General features: G+C 40.9%; 1 protein-coding gene across 6 annotated transcripts in view; it reads right to left on the bottom strand.

The window, feature by feature from the left end:
• Positions 1 to 15,276, bottom strand: part of STOX2 (storkhead box 2) — a 231,797-nt gene that overhangs the window by 15,355 nt on the left and 201,166 nt on the right. For all 6 annotated transcript variants that reach the window (XM_037831081.1, XM_037831082.1, XM_037831083.1 and 3 more), the window contains one exon: positions 2,729 to 2,881. In XM_037831081.1, coding sequence (XP_037687009.1) covers positions 2,729 to 2,881 — 153 coding nt within the window. The remainder of the gene's footprint in view (positions 1 to 2,728; positions 2,882 to 15,276) is intronic.

The following is a 15,276-nucleotide window of genomic DNA, read 5'->3' as shown; positions in this document are numbered from 1 at the left end:
GATGATATTCAGTTAGACTTCAAAACTTTATTTTCATATAGGGAGATACAGAAAAAGAAATGTAACTACTTTTCTCTTACCTCTAAAAAATCCACAAAATGTAAATTTGATATGTAAGTCCTTCCAGAGTTTTGGCATTGCCACTGAAAATGCCTAGGGAATATATTTTTCAAATAACATGTAAATAGTGTTAAGTTTTCTAAAGTGTTTTGCTCTGGTATAGCTTAAATGATAGAAAGAGAAAGGCAGAAAAGCAAAGGAAGGTAAGAAAAAAAGGAGGAAGGAGATGAGAAAGAAAGAAGGAAGACAGGCAGGAAACAAAATCTCATTTGTTTATGAAATACTAGTTTAAAATCTGGAGTGACAGCTGAATACAATTTTAAGTAATCAGCAGCATTCTCTGGACAAGGATTGGTTCGCAAACATTTTCTGTAAAGGGGCAGACAGTAAATATTTTAGGCATTGTGGGCCAGTTGCTCTCTGGTGCAGCTATTCAACTCTGCTATTGTAGCACAAAAGGAGTCATAGACAGTAATGAATGAAAAGGTGGGACTGTGTTTCAATAAAACTTTATTTACAAAAGCAGGTGGTGAGCTACATTTGCAGGCTGTAGTTCACCAGCCCCTGCCCTAGACTCAGATTTGTGCAGTGCCCCTGCAAACTTCTGAGGTTGGCCAAGAAGTCACCAGGGTCACATAAATGAAAAAGGTTTAGCTCCCCTCAGTCTATACGGAAACTGTGGCCTTGGAATTCAAGTTCATGTACCATAAAAGCTACTTAAAAGTTGTTCTTTTAAGTACAAATGACCTGTGGCTTTCTCCACAAAGTATTCCAGTGTAGTGATATTGTTATCAGTTGTATGGTGATAGTGAGCAATTTACTATTACCTGCTAGCGCTGTTTTCCTTCCATTCTCTATTTTATAGCCCAGAAAGATATGTAATCAAGTTTGAAAAAGCTGTGGAATCTCTCATGATGCTATACACAAACATAAGAATTTAAAAAGCTGCTGGGATGTCTGATGTCAGAAGTGGCTACCCAGTGGTAAGGCTGAAAGAAAGGTCCTTCTACCCCAGTGCATCTTGTGTCGACCCTCCCACCGCACTCACGCGTGGAATTCTGCTTATCTTACTACCGAAAGGGAAAGAGGTTGCCTTCAAGTTAACAAAGAAAGACAAACTATCAGACAGTGAACTACATTCAGAGCTCACAAAATGTTACAAATTTAAGATAATGTTTAGGCTGTAAGGGTGGGTTCATGTTAAGAGTTTCTAAACAGTACACATAATTTCAAAACATATCAATTAGGAAACTGAAAAAGGAGGAAAAATCACTGGGGTAGAAATACAAAGCTTCTTTGGGGCAAAAGGAAAAGTGTGGTGACCCCTTATAATAGACCAGGTTATTGTTTAGAAGTAGTCCTTCCTTCCCTTTCCCCCACCCCATGAGATGGAATACACTTCCCCACATCTTACCTTTGAGTTTAGCCATGTTTGCCATGGCCAATGAAATGTTAGTGGGGGTGGCAGGACTAGAGGGTTGAAGAGCCCTTGTGTAATTGGGCTTGCTCTCTTGTGCCTCTTCCTCCCCCATGGGCAGAATGGGCCCCAGCTAGGCCCCTTTTCCAAAGAAGATGTGGTACCGATGGAGCAGAACCCCTCAGCTGGGCCCAGCCTAGATCAGCTGATTCTTGAGAGTCCACAGATACCTGAGCTAAATAAATGCTTCTTGTAGTATGCCACTGATCCCCATGGTTGTCTGTTACCCAGCATTTTTGTGGCAAAAGCTAACTGATACAGCCACCCTTTATATATTCTGAGGTCTCTTCTAAGTTGAGTGAAAAACATGTCAAGTACCAGTTATTCACATGGCTCTAATTCAGTCAAAGAATAGGCTGAGTCCAAAATCAAGGGTGAAAACCTGTGGTCTGACAGTGTGTTTTATTTGACCTGAATGTTGCACATTGAAATACATTCACAGAGACACACACACACAATTGTCAATATTTAAGGAAGCCTAGAGACTACACATAAAATTCCGAATTTCGAGATTCTGTTGAAAAATTCAAGGATTTGGCAACTCTAATAGGATTCTACATTTTGGGGGATTGCCGCTCTTGAAATGAGGCATGCCTTCTACAGATTATCACCATTCCTAATGCTTTCCAGCATTAAAGGTGAGTGCAAAATGTCATTCATTACAGCTGCTGTGCTGTGTTTTTTAAATAATATTTAAGAGACAACATAAACATTTATTTAATTTTTCTAAATCTCAACTAACTTATCAAATATCATATTCTTAAAACTCATCAAGCCATGACATGAATGTGCAAGATATGCTTATTTTTTGACATTATACTTTCCATGGTTTAACCCCTCTGGACTAAAACTTTTAGTTGTTTCCGACAAGTCCCTTGAACCACCGTGCTTAGGTATTTAAACAAACTTGAATTGCAAAGGTTGAATGGAATCTTGGTAGTTTTTGCCAGAATTCTTCATGGATTCTGATTTAACCTCTTTTACTGTGATGCCAATTAAAAAGGCATCACAGCTGAAACAGGAAAATCATTTGTGAAATAACACAGGTATATTAATTTTCAATGACAGGATTAAGCAAAGCTTCTGGTCATTCTGATAAAGAGTTTTTTCCTATTCTATTTAAACATGGGAAGAACAGTCCACTTGAAGTCCTAGATCCATTTGGAAAGTGCTACCTTCTTTTTCCATTACCTGGGAAACACGTTGTCAGGTGTTCCATTAGTGCTTCCTGGGTGACAGGTTTTCTTGCCGAGTTCATTGCTGAGATGGCCAAGCAAAGGATTTCCCCGAGTGGAATGAACTGAGATTGGCTGATCGGAGACATACTGATTGGTGACACATCACCTGCAGAAAGACAATTTTCAAGTGAGTGATTCAGTAAAAGTCATGGTCATTTGTGATACACACACCTTCACACACACACATACACGCACACACCCTTCACATGACCATCACCCATTCCTTGTATCATGAATACAATAAACTCTGAAAACTTTTGTTTTAGCCACCAAAATTCCATTCAGGTGGAAGACTGCCACACAATAAAGCTCCTATTGCTTTGAAGAATGAAACTTTGCTTTAAAACCTGAGATCTCATTTAAGCAGACATGGCACTGAAAGACTTGCAACAATGGGGCTTTGAAAAATGATTTATGTTTTTTATTAACTTGGAACTGATTTATTTAATAACTGCCATTCACATCTTGATAAATGCATGGTTGCTAACTTGATGGTTCATTCATTCAAACGTTGTGCTTTCTATATGTTAGGCATCTGCTGGGGGCTTGTGATATGGAGATAGGAAAGTGAATGAGCCCACCATATATTCCTGCCCTCAAAGAGTTTGTATTTAAGTGTAGGAGACAGACAAGTAGATCAACCAACATTCACAGTGCCACAGGAGAAGGCTGCACAACAATCTCGGGGGGAGGACAGCTTGTGTAACACCACCACACCTGGGGTTAGAAGCAGGAAGTCGTAGAAGGTTTTTCCAAGGACTTGCAACCTGAATCCAGTGCTGAAGAGGAAGAGTTTTCCCAGTGGCTGGGGAGTGGGGAACAGAGGTTGAGGGGTTGGTAGGGCTGGCATGCAGGTGTTTCCCAAGCAGTACGGAAGCAGGGGGATGGCTACGTAGGGACAACAAGGAAAGGGCTGCAAGCCCAGACCTTCATCCTTGGGGATGGTGAGCCTAGAAGGAATTGAAGGAATAACAAAGCAGATGTGCAATTCATAAAGATGACTCAGGTGGCAGCATGGAGGACAGACGAGAAGTGGGAGAGGGGCAACTTACAGGTGTAGCCTTCTGCACATGGTTGCACAGGAAGAGAAAAGAGCCAATGGAGGTGGAAGAGGCTAAAGACCCAGAAGCAAGGTGGTAACTGATGGTGGTTTCGAGGAGGTATCAACATGCAATGCAAATTCTGTCTTCATATCTGCAATCTTTATGTCATGGTGTGATAGTTTCAAGTTATGTTCCAAGAATTCCTAGAATCCCCTAGAGATTTCTGGGGTGTGGTGCCCCCAGCAGAGAGAGGCTGAAAGAGCAGGTAAGTCTTTTCCTGTCACCTGAGTGTCACCTGTTGTAGACTTAAGGGTTCCATAAGATTTCATTTGAAAAAGGTTCTGCAGCAAGAGGGTGAAAAATAACATCAGACAGGAGTATCTGTGAGTTGCTATGCTATTTCCCATAATCTCTCCCTTTTTGTTTCCTAATAATGATTTATCTCTTGTAATAAGCTACCATAGCTGGCCAGATGCAAGTCTCTGGTCAGCCTGGGACACTAGGTGATACCCTCCTTAGAAGACCTCAGCGTTCTCTGGGATGGCCCAGTCTCCTAATCATTGGGGCACTTAAAACTGTGCCAGCCTCAACCCCTAATTTTCAGGAGAGTCCAGAAGCCCTTTGGGAAAGGACTTGAACTGTGCTTTGATGGACTGGATGGAAAAGGGCTTGATGGAAGAAACCAGGCAAGAGGGCCTGGGAATGAAATCATCATGTGAGGGGATAAAGTCTAGCAGGGCCTGCAGACAAGGCAACAGGCCCATGTGTCACAGGGCACGATGGTGCTGTGCAGGAAGAGGCCTGAGCTCCCCTCACCCAGCTCAGCTCAGCTCACCAGCTCACCTCTCCCCTGAATCATGAAGTTGAAATCAATTCTGAAAGATGGGCATGAAAAGAATAAGACATTTTCTTAATTGCAAGAGAGGAGGGGAGTACCCAAATCTAGAAAAGGATAAGGCCAGTAGAGACAAAAATCAGCAGAAACCAGGAACTGACCTAACTTAGAACTCATAAACTTCTGGGGTCTATGGAGACCCTCTGAGGTGTACTTGGAAGTATTTGATGGGGTTAGAACAGGTTGGAGCTATAGCACTGAAATTTGGGTTATTATTGAGGATATAATTTTACTCATTGGCTGATGAATCTCAATTCATATTAGTGATACTCAAAATGACACTGCAAAAGGAGAGGCTAGGCCTCCCTATAATTGTGCCTAAGAGCCTCCTCCTGAATGCCTCTTTGTTGCTCAGATGTGGCCCTCTCTCTCTAGCTAAGCCAACTTGGCAGGTGAAATCACTGCCCTCCCCCCTATGTGGGATCAGACACCCAGGGGAGTGAATCTCCCTGGCAATGTGGAATATGACTCTCAAGGAGGAATGTAGACCTGGCATTGTGGGATGGAGAACATCTTCTTGACCAAAAGGGGGAAGTGAAAGGAAATGAAATAAGCTTCAGTGGCAGAGAGATTCCAAAAGGAGCCAAGAGGTCACTCTGGTGGGCACTCTTACACACAATATAGACAACCCTTTTTAGGTTCTAATGAATTGGGGTAGCTGGCGGTGGATACCTGAAACTATCAAACTACAACCCAGAACCCATGAATCTTGAAGACGATTGTATAAAAATGTAGCTTATGAGGGGTGACAATGTGATTGGGAAAGCCATAAGGACCATACTCCCCTTTGTCTAGTTTATGGATGGATGAGTAGAAAAATGGGGGAAGGAAAGAAAGAAACAAACAAACAAAGGCACTCAGTGTTCTTTTTTACTTTAATTGCTCTTTTTCACTTTAATTATTATTCTTGTTATTTTTGTGTGTGTGGTAATGAAGGTGTCAGGGATTGATTTTGGTGACAATGCACAACTATGTAATGGTACTGTGAACAATCAAATGTACGATTTGTTTTGTATGACTGCATGGTATGTGAATATAACTCAATAACATGAATTTTTTAAAAAATGACACTGCGAATGATCTGGGTTGGGACCACCTCAGTGGGCAGATGTGTAACTGCCAAGAACAGTGTATTTAAACCTTTTAAAAATGGCTGCGCTCTTTCTTAAAAGAAATCCTTATTCCAAAGGCTAATGTGTAACATATGAACTGGGAGTGGTGGCAAGTGGCAGCAAAGATGGGAGTTTGGAGCCATGACTGTCCAACTCTCTCCTCCCACAGTGGACCTGCGGCCCAGCCAAGGACACTCTAAGGCTCTCTTCTGTGCTTCCTTCTCTCGGGCTCCACCTCCTGCAGTCCTGGAGCATGAGGGGTATTGGGGCCAGGGTGTTTGAGAGTTGCTAAATTACCCATGTGGACCTCAAAGCCACCCGGAATAATTTTAAAAGTCAGGTGAAGTGGAAGATGGGGGGTCAGGTGGCAGAGGGGGGAGATCGAAGCAGATTCCAGTGACCTTTGACTTGTGTATCATTTGAGAGGTTGGCAGCTTATGCACAACTTCTAAAATTTGTCTATCATAACTAAAGACTTCCCAGAAGAATAAGGACACAGAAACACTAAATATGAGTTTTAAAATATGCAGGCCTATTTCCTGATTTTGTATAGATTATGAGAGAGAACTTGACCTCTCTGAAAAAAGAAATGACTATTAGCAAAATTAGTTTAGATCATTCTTGTCCTTATACTTTTAGCTGAAGATATTTGTTTAGTTTAACTGCCATCTTCTTAAATTTTTTAATTCATTGCAACCAACTCTAAGAGGCAGCATGCTTCAAGTGTTTGAATTATAGTTATTTTTAAGATATCAGTTTCACTATAAGGAACACATGTAATACTTTTAACTCAGGACATAGAACAAAATAGAATTTGGATGCTCTAAATAACTCTCTCCACATCATCTCATTTTCATGCTGCACTGAGATAAATTATTTTCCACTCTCCTCCCATCCCTAACCTCATCAGTGATCTGGTCCACTCTACCTACAAAATGCATCCTGGATCTGTTCTCTCAGCTCCATCTCCAGTGCTGCCCCCTACTTGACAACTCCCAGCTTTCGTTCCTGACCCCCAAAACCCCTTCCACAAAGCAGCAAGGGTCTTCTTAGAAAAAGACAAAATACATACTTCCCTGCATAAAATCCTTTGAGTGAAATCTGAGCTACTCACCTGGGCAGCAAGGGCCCACAGGGTCTGAGCCTGACCCCCTCCCTCTCCATCTCCTCTTTGTCCACTCACCCCGCCTGCTCCAGGTCCACAACCCTCCTGCTGTTCTGTGAACACTCCAGGCTGTTCTCAGTGCAGAGCCCTTGTGTTCATTGTTCCCCTTGGCGGGGATGCCCCTCGCGCAGACCTTTCCCAGGGTGCCTTCTTTGCATCCTTTGGGTCTCCTCAGAAAGCTCTTCCCTGACCACCTGATGTAAGGCTGTCCCACCGCCATAGGGCAGTGTCCCCCCTCACACCACCTGATCGTCCTGTCTTCAGAGCACCTAACCTGTCTCTGAGGGTGTGTCTGTCTGTGCTTACTGATTTATTGTCTGTCTCACCCACTGGAATATAAGTTCACGGCAGAAGGAAACATGAGTGCCACATTCCATTACACTCCCGGTACCTCCAACAGTGCAGAGCTCACATCTGACACCCAATGCATGTTTGCTGAATGAATGAATGTCTATTTATAACATAATCCAAGGTCTCAGGGGAGCCTAAAGGATTGTGATTTTATTCATATTTCAGCTAAATAATTGGAAAACAAAAAGTATACTTATTCATGCATTTTTAAGACTCACCCCAACTAATTTCATGAACAATAGTCCCCCCAAAAGCATAGCAGTTACCATAGAAAAATAATTATAAATTAAGTGAGGTTTAAAAACATGCATTTAAGATGGGTATTAAAGGAATCCATAAGTACCTCCCAACACAACATATTATTCAGGTTTACCATCATTTTCCATGGCCCTAATATCAGACCTGCTTGATGAAAATATGTTAATAGAAAATTCTTCCAACAACTGGGCCACATTTATGGTCAAAGAAGAAAACAAAAGAACATAAATACTGCTAAAATATTGTTGGCCACCATAATTTACAGAAACTGCCACTTTTTCATAAACTGTTAATTATAATTTACTCAGATATAGAGTGGATTTACATAATCAGAATTAGGTCTGAACACATTCATAAAGAGAATTCATCTAAAAGCTCATAGGTACTTTATGGTTTCACAAATTCTGTCTAAACTGCTATCATTCTGTCCTATTGCTCTAAAAATGAAGGAGTAGAGGCGGGGCAAGATGGCAGACTGGTGAGCTGTATGTTTTAGTTACTCCTCCAGGAAAGTAGGTAAAAAGCCAGGAACTGCGTGGACTGGACACCACAGAGCAATCTGTCTTTGGGCATACTTCATACAACACTCATGAAAACGTGGAACTGCTGAGATCAGCGAAATCTGTAAGTTTTTGCGGCCAGGGGACCCGCGCCCCTCCCTGCCAGGCTCAGTCCCGGGGGAGGAGGGGCTGTCAGCTCCAGGAAGGAGAAGGGAGAATTGCAGTGGCTGCTCTTACCGGAAACTCATTCTACTGATTCAAACTCCAACCATAGATAGACTGAGGCCAGACACCAGAGACTCTGAGAGCAGCCAGCCCAGCAGAGAGGAGACAGGCATAGAAAAAAAACAACACGAAAAACTCCAAAATAAAAGCAGAGGATTTTTGGAGTTCTGGTGGACACAGAAAGGGGAAGGGCGGAGATCAGGCCTTGAGGCGCATATGCAAATCCCGAAGCAAGGCTGATCTCTCTGCCCTGGGCACCTTTCCTTAATGGCCCTGGTTGCTTTGTCTATTAGCATTTCAATAACCCATTAGATCTCTGAGGAGGGCCGTTTTTTTTTTTTGTTTTTTTTTTTTGTTTTTTTTTTTTAAATCCTTTTTGCTTTTTCTAAAACAATTACTCTAAGAAGCTTAATACAGAAAGCTTCAAAGAATTGAAATTTGGGCACGTCAAGTCAAGAGCAGAACTAAGAGAGCTCTGAGACAAAAGGCAATAATCCAGTGGCTGAGAAAATTCACTAAACAACACAACTTCCCAAGAAAAGGGGGGTGTCCGCTCACAGCCACCATCCTGGTGGACAGGAAACACTCCTGCCCATCGCCAGCCCCACAGCCCAGAGCTGCCCCAGACAACCCAGTGTGACGGAAGTGCTTCAAATAACAGGCACACACCACAACACTGGGCGTGGACATTAGCCTTCCCTGCAACCTCAGCTGAATGTCCCAGAGCTGGGAAGGGGGAGCAGTGTGAATTAACAGAGCCCCATTCAGCCATCATTTGAGCAGACTGGGAGCCTCCCAACACAGCCCAGCAGCCCAGAACTGCCCTGGGGGGACGGCACTCACCTGCGACATAGCACAGTCATCCCTCAACAGAGGACCCGGGGTGCACAGCCTGGAAGAGGGGCCCACTTGCAAGTCTCAGGAGCCATACGCCAATACCAAAGACTTGTGGGTCAGTGGCAGAGACAAACTGTGGCAGGACTGAACTGAAGGATTAGACTATTGCAGTAGCTTTAAAACTCTAGGATCATCAGGGAGATTTGATTGTTAGGGCCACCCCCCCTCCCCGACTGCCCAGAAACACGCCCCACATACAGGGCAGGCAACACCAACTACACACGCAAGCTTGGGACACCAATTGGGCCCCACAAGACTCACTCTCCCACTCACCAAAAAGGCTAAGCAGGGGAGATCTGTCTTGTGGAGAACAGGTGGCTCGTGGACGCCACCTGCTGGTTAGTTAGAGAAAGTGTACTCCACGAAGCTGTAGATCTGATAAATTAGAGATAAGGACTTCAACTGGTCTACAAACCCTAAAAGAACCCTATCAAGGTCAGCAAATGCCACGAGGCCAAAAACAACAGAAAATTATAAAGCATATGAAAAAACCAGACGATATGGATAACCCAAGCCCAAGCACCCAAATCAAAAGACCAGAAGAGACACACCTAGAGCAGCTACTCAAAGAACTAAAGATGAACAATGAGACCCTAGTACGGGATATGAAGGAAATCAAGAAGACCCTAGAAGAGCATAAAGAAGACATTGCAAGACTAAATAAAAAAATGGATGATCTTATGGAAATTAAAGAAACTGTTGACCAAATTAAAAAGATTCTGGACACTCATAGTACAAGACTAGAGGAAGTTGAACAACGAATCAGTGACCTGGAAGATGACAGAATGGAAAATGAAAGCATAAAAGAAAGAATGGGGAAAAAAATTGAAAAACTCGAAATGGACCTCAGGGATATGATAGATAATATGAAACGTCCGAATATAAGACTCATTGGTGTCCCAGAAGGGGAAGAAAAGGGTAAAGGTCTAGGAAGAGTATTCAAAGAAATTGTTGGGGAAAACTTCCCAAATCTTCTAAACAACATAAATACACATATCATAAATGCTCAGCGAACTCCAAATAGAATAAATCCAAAAAAACCCACTCCGAGACATATACTGATCACACTGTCAAACATAGAAGAGAAGGAGCAAGTTCTGAAAGCAGCAAGAGAAAAGCAATTCACCACATACAAAGGAAACAGCATAAGACTAAGTAGTGACTACTCAGCAGCCACCATGGAGGCGAGAAGGCAGTGGCACGATATATTTAAAATTCTGAGTGAGAGGAATTTCCAGCCAAGAATACTTTATCCAGCAAAGCTCTCCTTCAAATTTGAGGGAGAGCTTAAATTTTTCACAGACAAAGAAATGCTGAGAGAATTTGCTAACAAGAGACCTGCCCTACTGGAGATACTAAAGGGAGCCCTACAGACAGAGAAACAAAGACAGGACAGAGAGACTTGGAGAAAGGTTCAGTACTAAAGAGATTCGGTATGGGTACAATAAAGGATATTAATAGAGAGAGGGAAAAATATGGCAAACATAATCCAAAGGATAAGATGGCCGATTCAAGAAATGCCTTCACGGTTTTAACGTTGAATGTAAATGGATTAAACTCCCCAATTAAAAGATATAGATTCGCAGAATGGATCAAAAAAAATGAACCATCAATATGTTGCATACAAGAGACTCATCTTAGACACAGGGACACAAAGAAACTGAAAGTGAAAGGATGGAAAAAAATATTTCATGCAAGCTACAGCCAAAAGAAAGCAGGTGTAGCAATTTTAATCTCAGATAAAATAGACTTCAAATGCAGGGATGTTTTGAGAGACAAAGAAGGCCACTACATACTAATAAAAGGGGCAATTCAGCAAGAAGAAATAACAATCGTAAATGTCTATGCACCCAATCAAGGTGCCACAAAATACATGAGAGAAACATTGGCAAAACTAAAGGAAGCAATTGATGTTTCCACAATAATTGTGGGAGACTTCAACACATCACTCTCTCCTATAGATAGATCAACCAGACAGAAGACCAATAAGGAAATTGAAAACCTAAACAATCTGATAAATGAATTAGATTTAACAGACATCTACAGGACATTACATCCCAAATCAACAGGATACACATACTTTTCTAGTGCTCACGGAACTTTCTCCAGAATAGATCATATGCTGGGACATAAAACAAGCCTCAATAAATTTAAAAAGATTGAAATTATTCAAAGCACATTCTCTGACCACAATGGAATACAATTAGAAGTCAATAACCATCAGAGACTTAGAAAATTCACAAATACCTGGAGGTTAAACAACACACTCCTAAACAATCAGTGGGTTAAAGAAGAAATAGCAAGAGAAATTGCTAAATATATAGAGACGAATGAAAATGAGAACACAACATACCAAAACCTATGGGATGCAGCAAAAGCAGTGCTAAGGGGGAAATTTATAGCACTAAACGCATATATTAAAAAGGAAGAAAGAGCCAAAATCAAAGAACTAATGGATCAACTGAAGAAGCTAGAAAATGAACAGCAAACCAATCCTAAACCAAGTACAAGAAAAGAAATAACAAGGATTAAAGCAGAAATAAATGACATAGAGAACAAAAAAACAATAGAAAGGATAAATATCACCAAAAGTTGGTTCTTTGAGAAGATCAACAAGATTGACAAGCCCCTAGCTAGACTGACAAAATCTAAAAGAGAGAAGACCCATATAAACAAAATAATGAATGAAAAAGGTGACATAACTGCAGATCCTGAAGAAATTAAAAAAATTATAAGAGGATATTATGAACAACTGTATGGCAACAAACTGGATAATGTAGAAGAAATGGACAATTTCCTGGAAACATATGAACAACCTAGACTGACCAGAGAAGAAATAGAAGACCTCAATCAACCCATCACAAGCAAAGAGATCCAATCAGTCATCAAAAATCTTCCCACAAATAAATGCCCAGGGCCAGATGGCTTCACAGGGGAATTCTACCAAACTTTCCAGAAAGAACTGACACCAATCTTACTCAAACTCTTTCAAAACATTGAAAAAAATGGAACACTACCTAACTCATTTTATGAAGCTAACATCAATCTAATACCAAAACCAGGCAAAGATGCTACAAAAAAGGAAAACTACCGGCCAATCTCCCTAATGAATATAGATGCAAAAATCCTCAACAAAATACTTGCAAATCGAATCCAAAGACACGTTAAAAAAATCATACACCATGACCAAGTGGGGTTCATTCCAGGCATGCAAGGATGGTTCAACATAAGAAAAACAATCAATGTATTACAACACATTAAAAACTCGAAAGGGAAAAATCAATTGATCATCTCAATAGATGCTGAAAAAGCATTTGACAAAATCCAACATCCGTTTTTGATAAAAACACTTCAAAAGGTAGGAATTGAAGGAAACTTCCTCAACATGATAAAGAGCATATATGAAAAACCCACAGCCAGCATAGTACTCAATGGTGAGAGACTGAAAGCCTTCCCTCTAAGATCAGGAACAAGACAAGGATGCCCGCTGTCACCACTGTTATTCAACATTGTGCTGGAAGTGCTAGCCAGGGCAATCCGGCAAGACAAAGAAATAAAAGGCATCCAAATTGGAAAAGAAGAAGTAAAACTGTCATTGTTTGCAGATGATATGATCTTATATCTAGAAAACCCTGAGAAATCAACGATACACCTACTAGAGCTAATAAACAAATTTAGCAAAGTAGCGGGATACAAGATTAATGCACATAAGTCAGTAATGTTTCTATATGCTAGAAATGAACAAACTGAAGAGACACTCAAGAAAAAGATACCATTTTCAATAGCAACTAAAAAAATCAAGTACCTAGGAATCAACTTAACCAAAGATGTAAAAGACCTATACAAAGAAAACTACATAACTCTACTAAAAGAAATAGAAGGGGACCTTAAAAGATGGAAAAATATTCCATGTTCATGGATAGGAAAGCTAAATGTCATTAAGATGTCAATTCTACCCAAACTCATCTACAGATTCAATGCAATCCCAATCAAAATTCCAACAACCTACTTTGCAGACTTGGAAAAGCTAGTTATCAAATTTATTTGGAAAGGGAAGATGCCTCGAATTGCTAAAGACACTTTAAAAAAGAAAAACGAAGTGGGAGGACTTACACTCCCTGACTTTGAAGCTTATTATAAAGCCACAGTTGCCAAAACAGCATGGTACTGGCACAAAGATAGACATATAGATCAATGGAATCGAATTGAGAATTCAGAGATAGACCCTCAGATCTATGGCCGACTGATCTTTGATAAGGCCCCCAAAGTCACCGAACTGAGCCATAATGGTCTTTTCAACAAATGGGGCTGGGAGAGTTGGATATCCATATCCAAAAGAATGAAAGAGGACCCCTACCTCACCCCCTACACAAAAATTAACTCAAAATGGACCAAAGATCTCAATATAAAAGAAAGTACCATTAAACTCCTAGAAGATAATGTAGGAAAACATCTTCAAGACCTTGTATTAGGAGGCCACTTCCTAGACTTTACACCCAAAGCACAAGCAACAAAAGAGAAAATAGATAAATGGGAACTCCTCAAGCTTAGAAGTTTCTGCACCTCAAAGGAATTTCTCAAAAAGGTAAAGAGGCAGCCAACTCAATGGGAAAAAATTTTTGGAAACCATGTATCTGACAAAAGACTGATATCTTGCATATACAAAGAAATCCTACAACTCAATGACAATAGTACAGACAGCCCAATTATAAAATGGGCAAAAGATATGAAAAGACAGTTCTCTGAAGAGGAAATACAAATGGCCAAGAAACACATGAAAAAATGTTCAGCTTCACTAGCTATTAGAGAGATGCAAATTAAGACCACAATGAGATACCATCTAACACCGGTTAGAATGGCTGCCATTAAACAAACAGGAAACTACAAATGCTGGAGGGGATGTGGAGAAATTGGAACTCTTATTCATTGTTGGTGGGACTGTATAATGGTTCAGCCACTCTGGAAGTCAGTCTGGCAGTTCCTTAGAAAACTAGAGATAGAGCTACCATTCGATCCAGCGATTGCACTTCTCGGTATATACCCGGAAGATCGGAAAGCAGTGACACGAACAGATATCTGCACGCCAATGTTCATAGCAGCATTATTCACAATTGCCAAGAGATGGAAACAACCCAAATGTCCATCAACAGATGAGTGGATAAATAAAATGTGGTATATACACACGATGGAATACTACGCGGCAGTAAGAAGGAATGATCTGGTGAAACATATGACAACATGGATGAACCTTGAAGACATAATGCTGAGCGAAATAAGCCAGGCACAAAAAGAGAAATATTATATGCTACCACTAATGTGAACTTTGAAAAATGTAAAACAAATGGTTTATAATGTAGAATGTAGGGGAACTAGCAGTAGAGAGCAATTAAGGAAGGGGGAACAATAATCCAAGAAGAACAGATAAGCTATTTAACGTTCTGGGGATGCCCAGAAATGACTATGGTCTGTTAGTTTCTGATGGATGTAGTAGGAACAAGTTCACTGAAATGTTGCTATAGTATGTAACTTTCTTGGGGTAAAGTAGGAACATGTTGGAAGTTAAGCAGTTATCTTAGGTTAGTTCTCTTTTTCTTACTCCCTTGCTATGGTCTCTTTGAAATGTTCTTTTATTGTATGTTTGTTTTCTTTTTAACTTTTTTTTTCATACAGTTGATTTGAAAAAAGAAGGGAAAGTTAAAAAAAAAAAAAAAGAAAAAAGACAAACAAGGAAAAAAAAACAAAAAAAAAAAAACGATGTAGTGCCCCCTTGAGGAGCCTGTGGAGAATGCAGGGGTATTCGCCTACCCCACCTCCATGGTTGCTAACATGACCACAGACATAGGGGACTGGTGGTTTGATGGGTTGAGCCCTCTACCATAAGTTTTACCCTTGGGAAGACGGTTGCTGCAAAGGAGAGGCTAGGTCTCCCTGTATTTGTGCCTAAGAGTCTCCTCCAGAATGCCTCTTTGTTGCTCAGATGTGGCCCTCTCTCTCTGGCTAAGCCAACTTGAAAGGTGAAATCACTGCCCTCCCCCCTACGTGGGATCAGACACCC

The sequence above is a fragment of the Choloepus didactylus genome, chromosome 3, assembly GCF_015220235.1.
Source record: "Choloepus didactylus isolate mChoDid1 chromosome 3, mChoDid1.pri, whole genome shotgun sequence".
Classification (NCBI taxonomy): domain Eukaryota; kingdom Metazoa; phylum Chordata; class Mammalia; order Pilosa; family Megalonychidae; genus Choloepus; species Choloepus didactylus.
The sequence above is the reverse complement of the archived record's forward strand: the minus strand, read 5'-3'. Positions and strand labels throughout refer to the sequence as shown.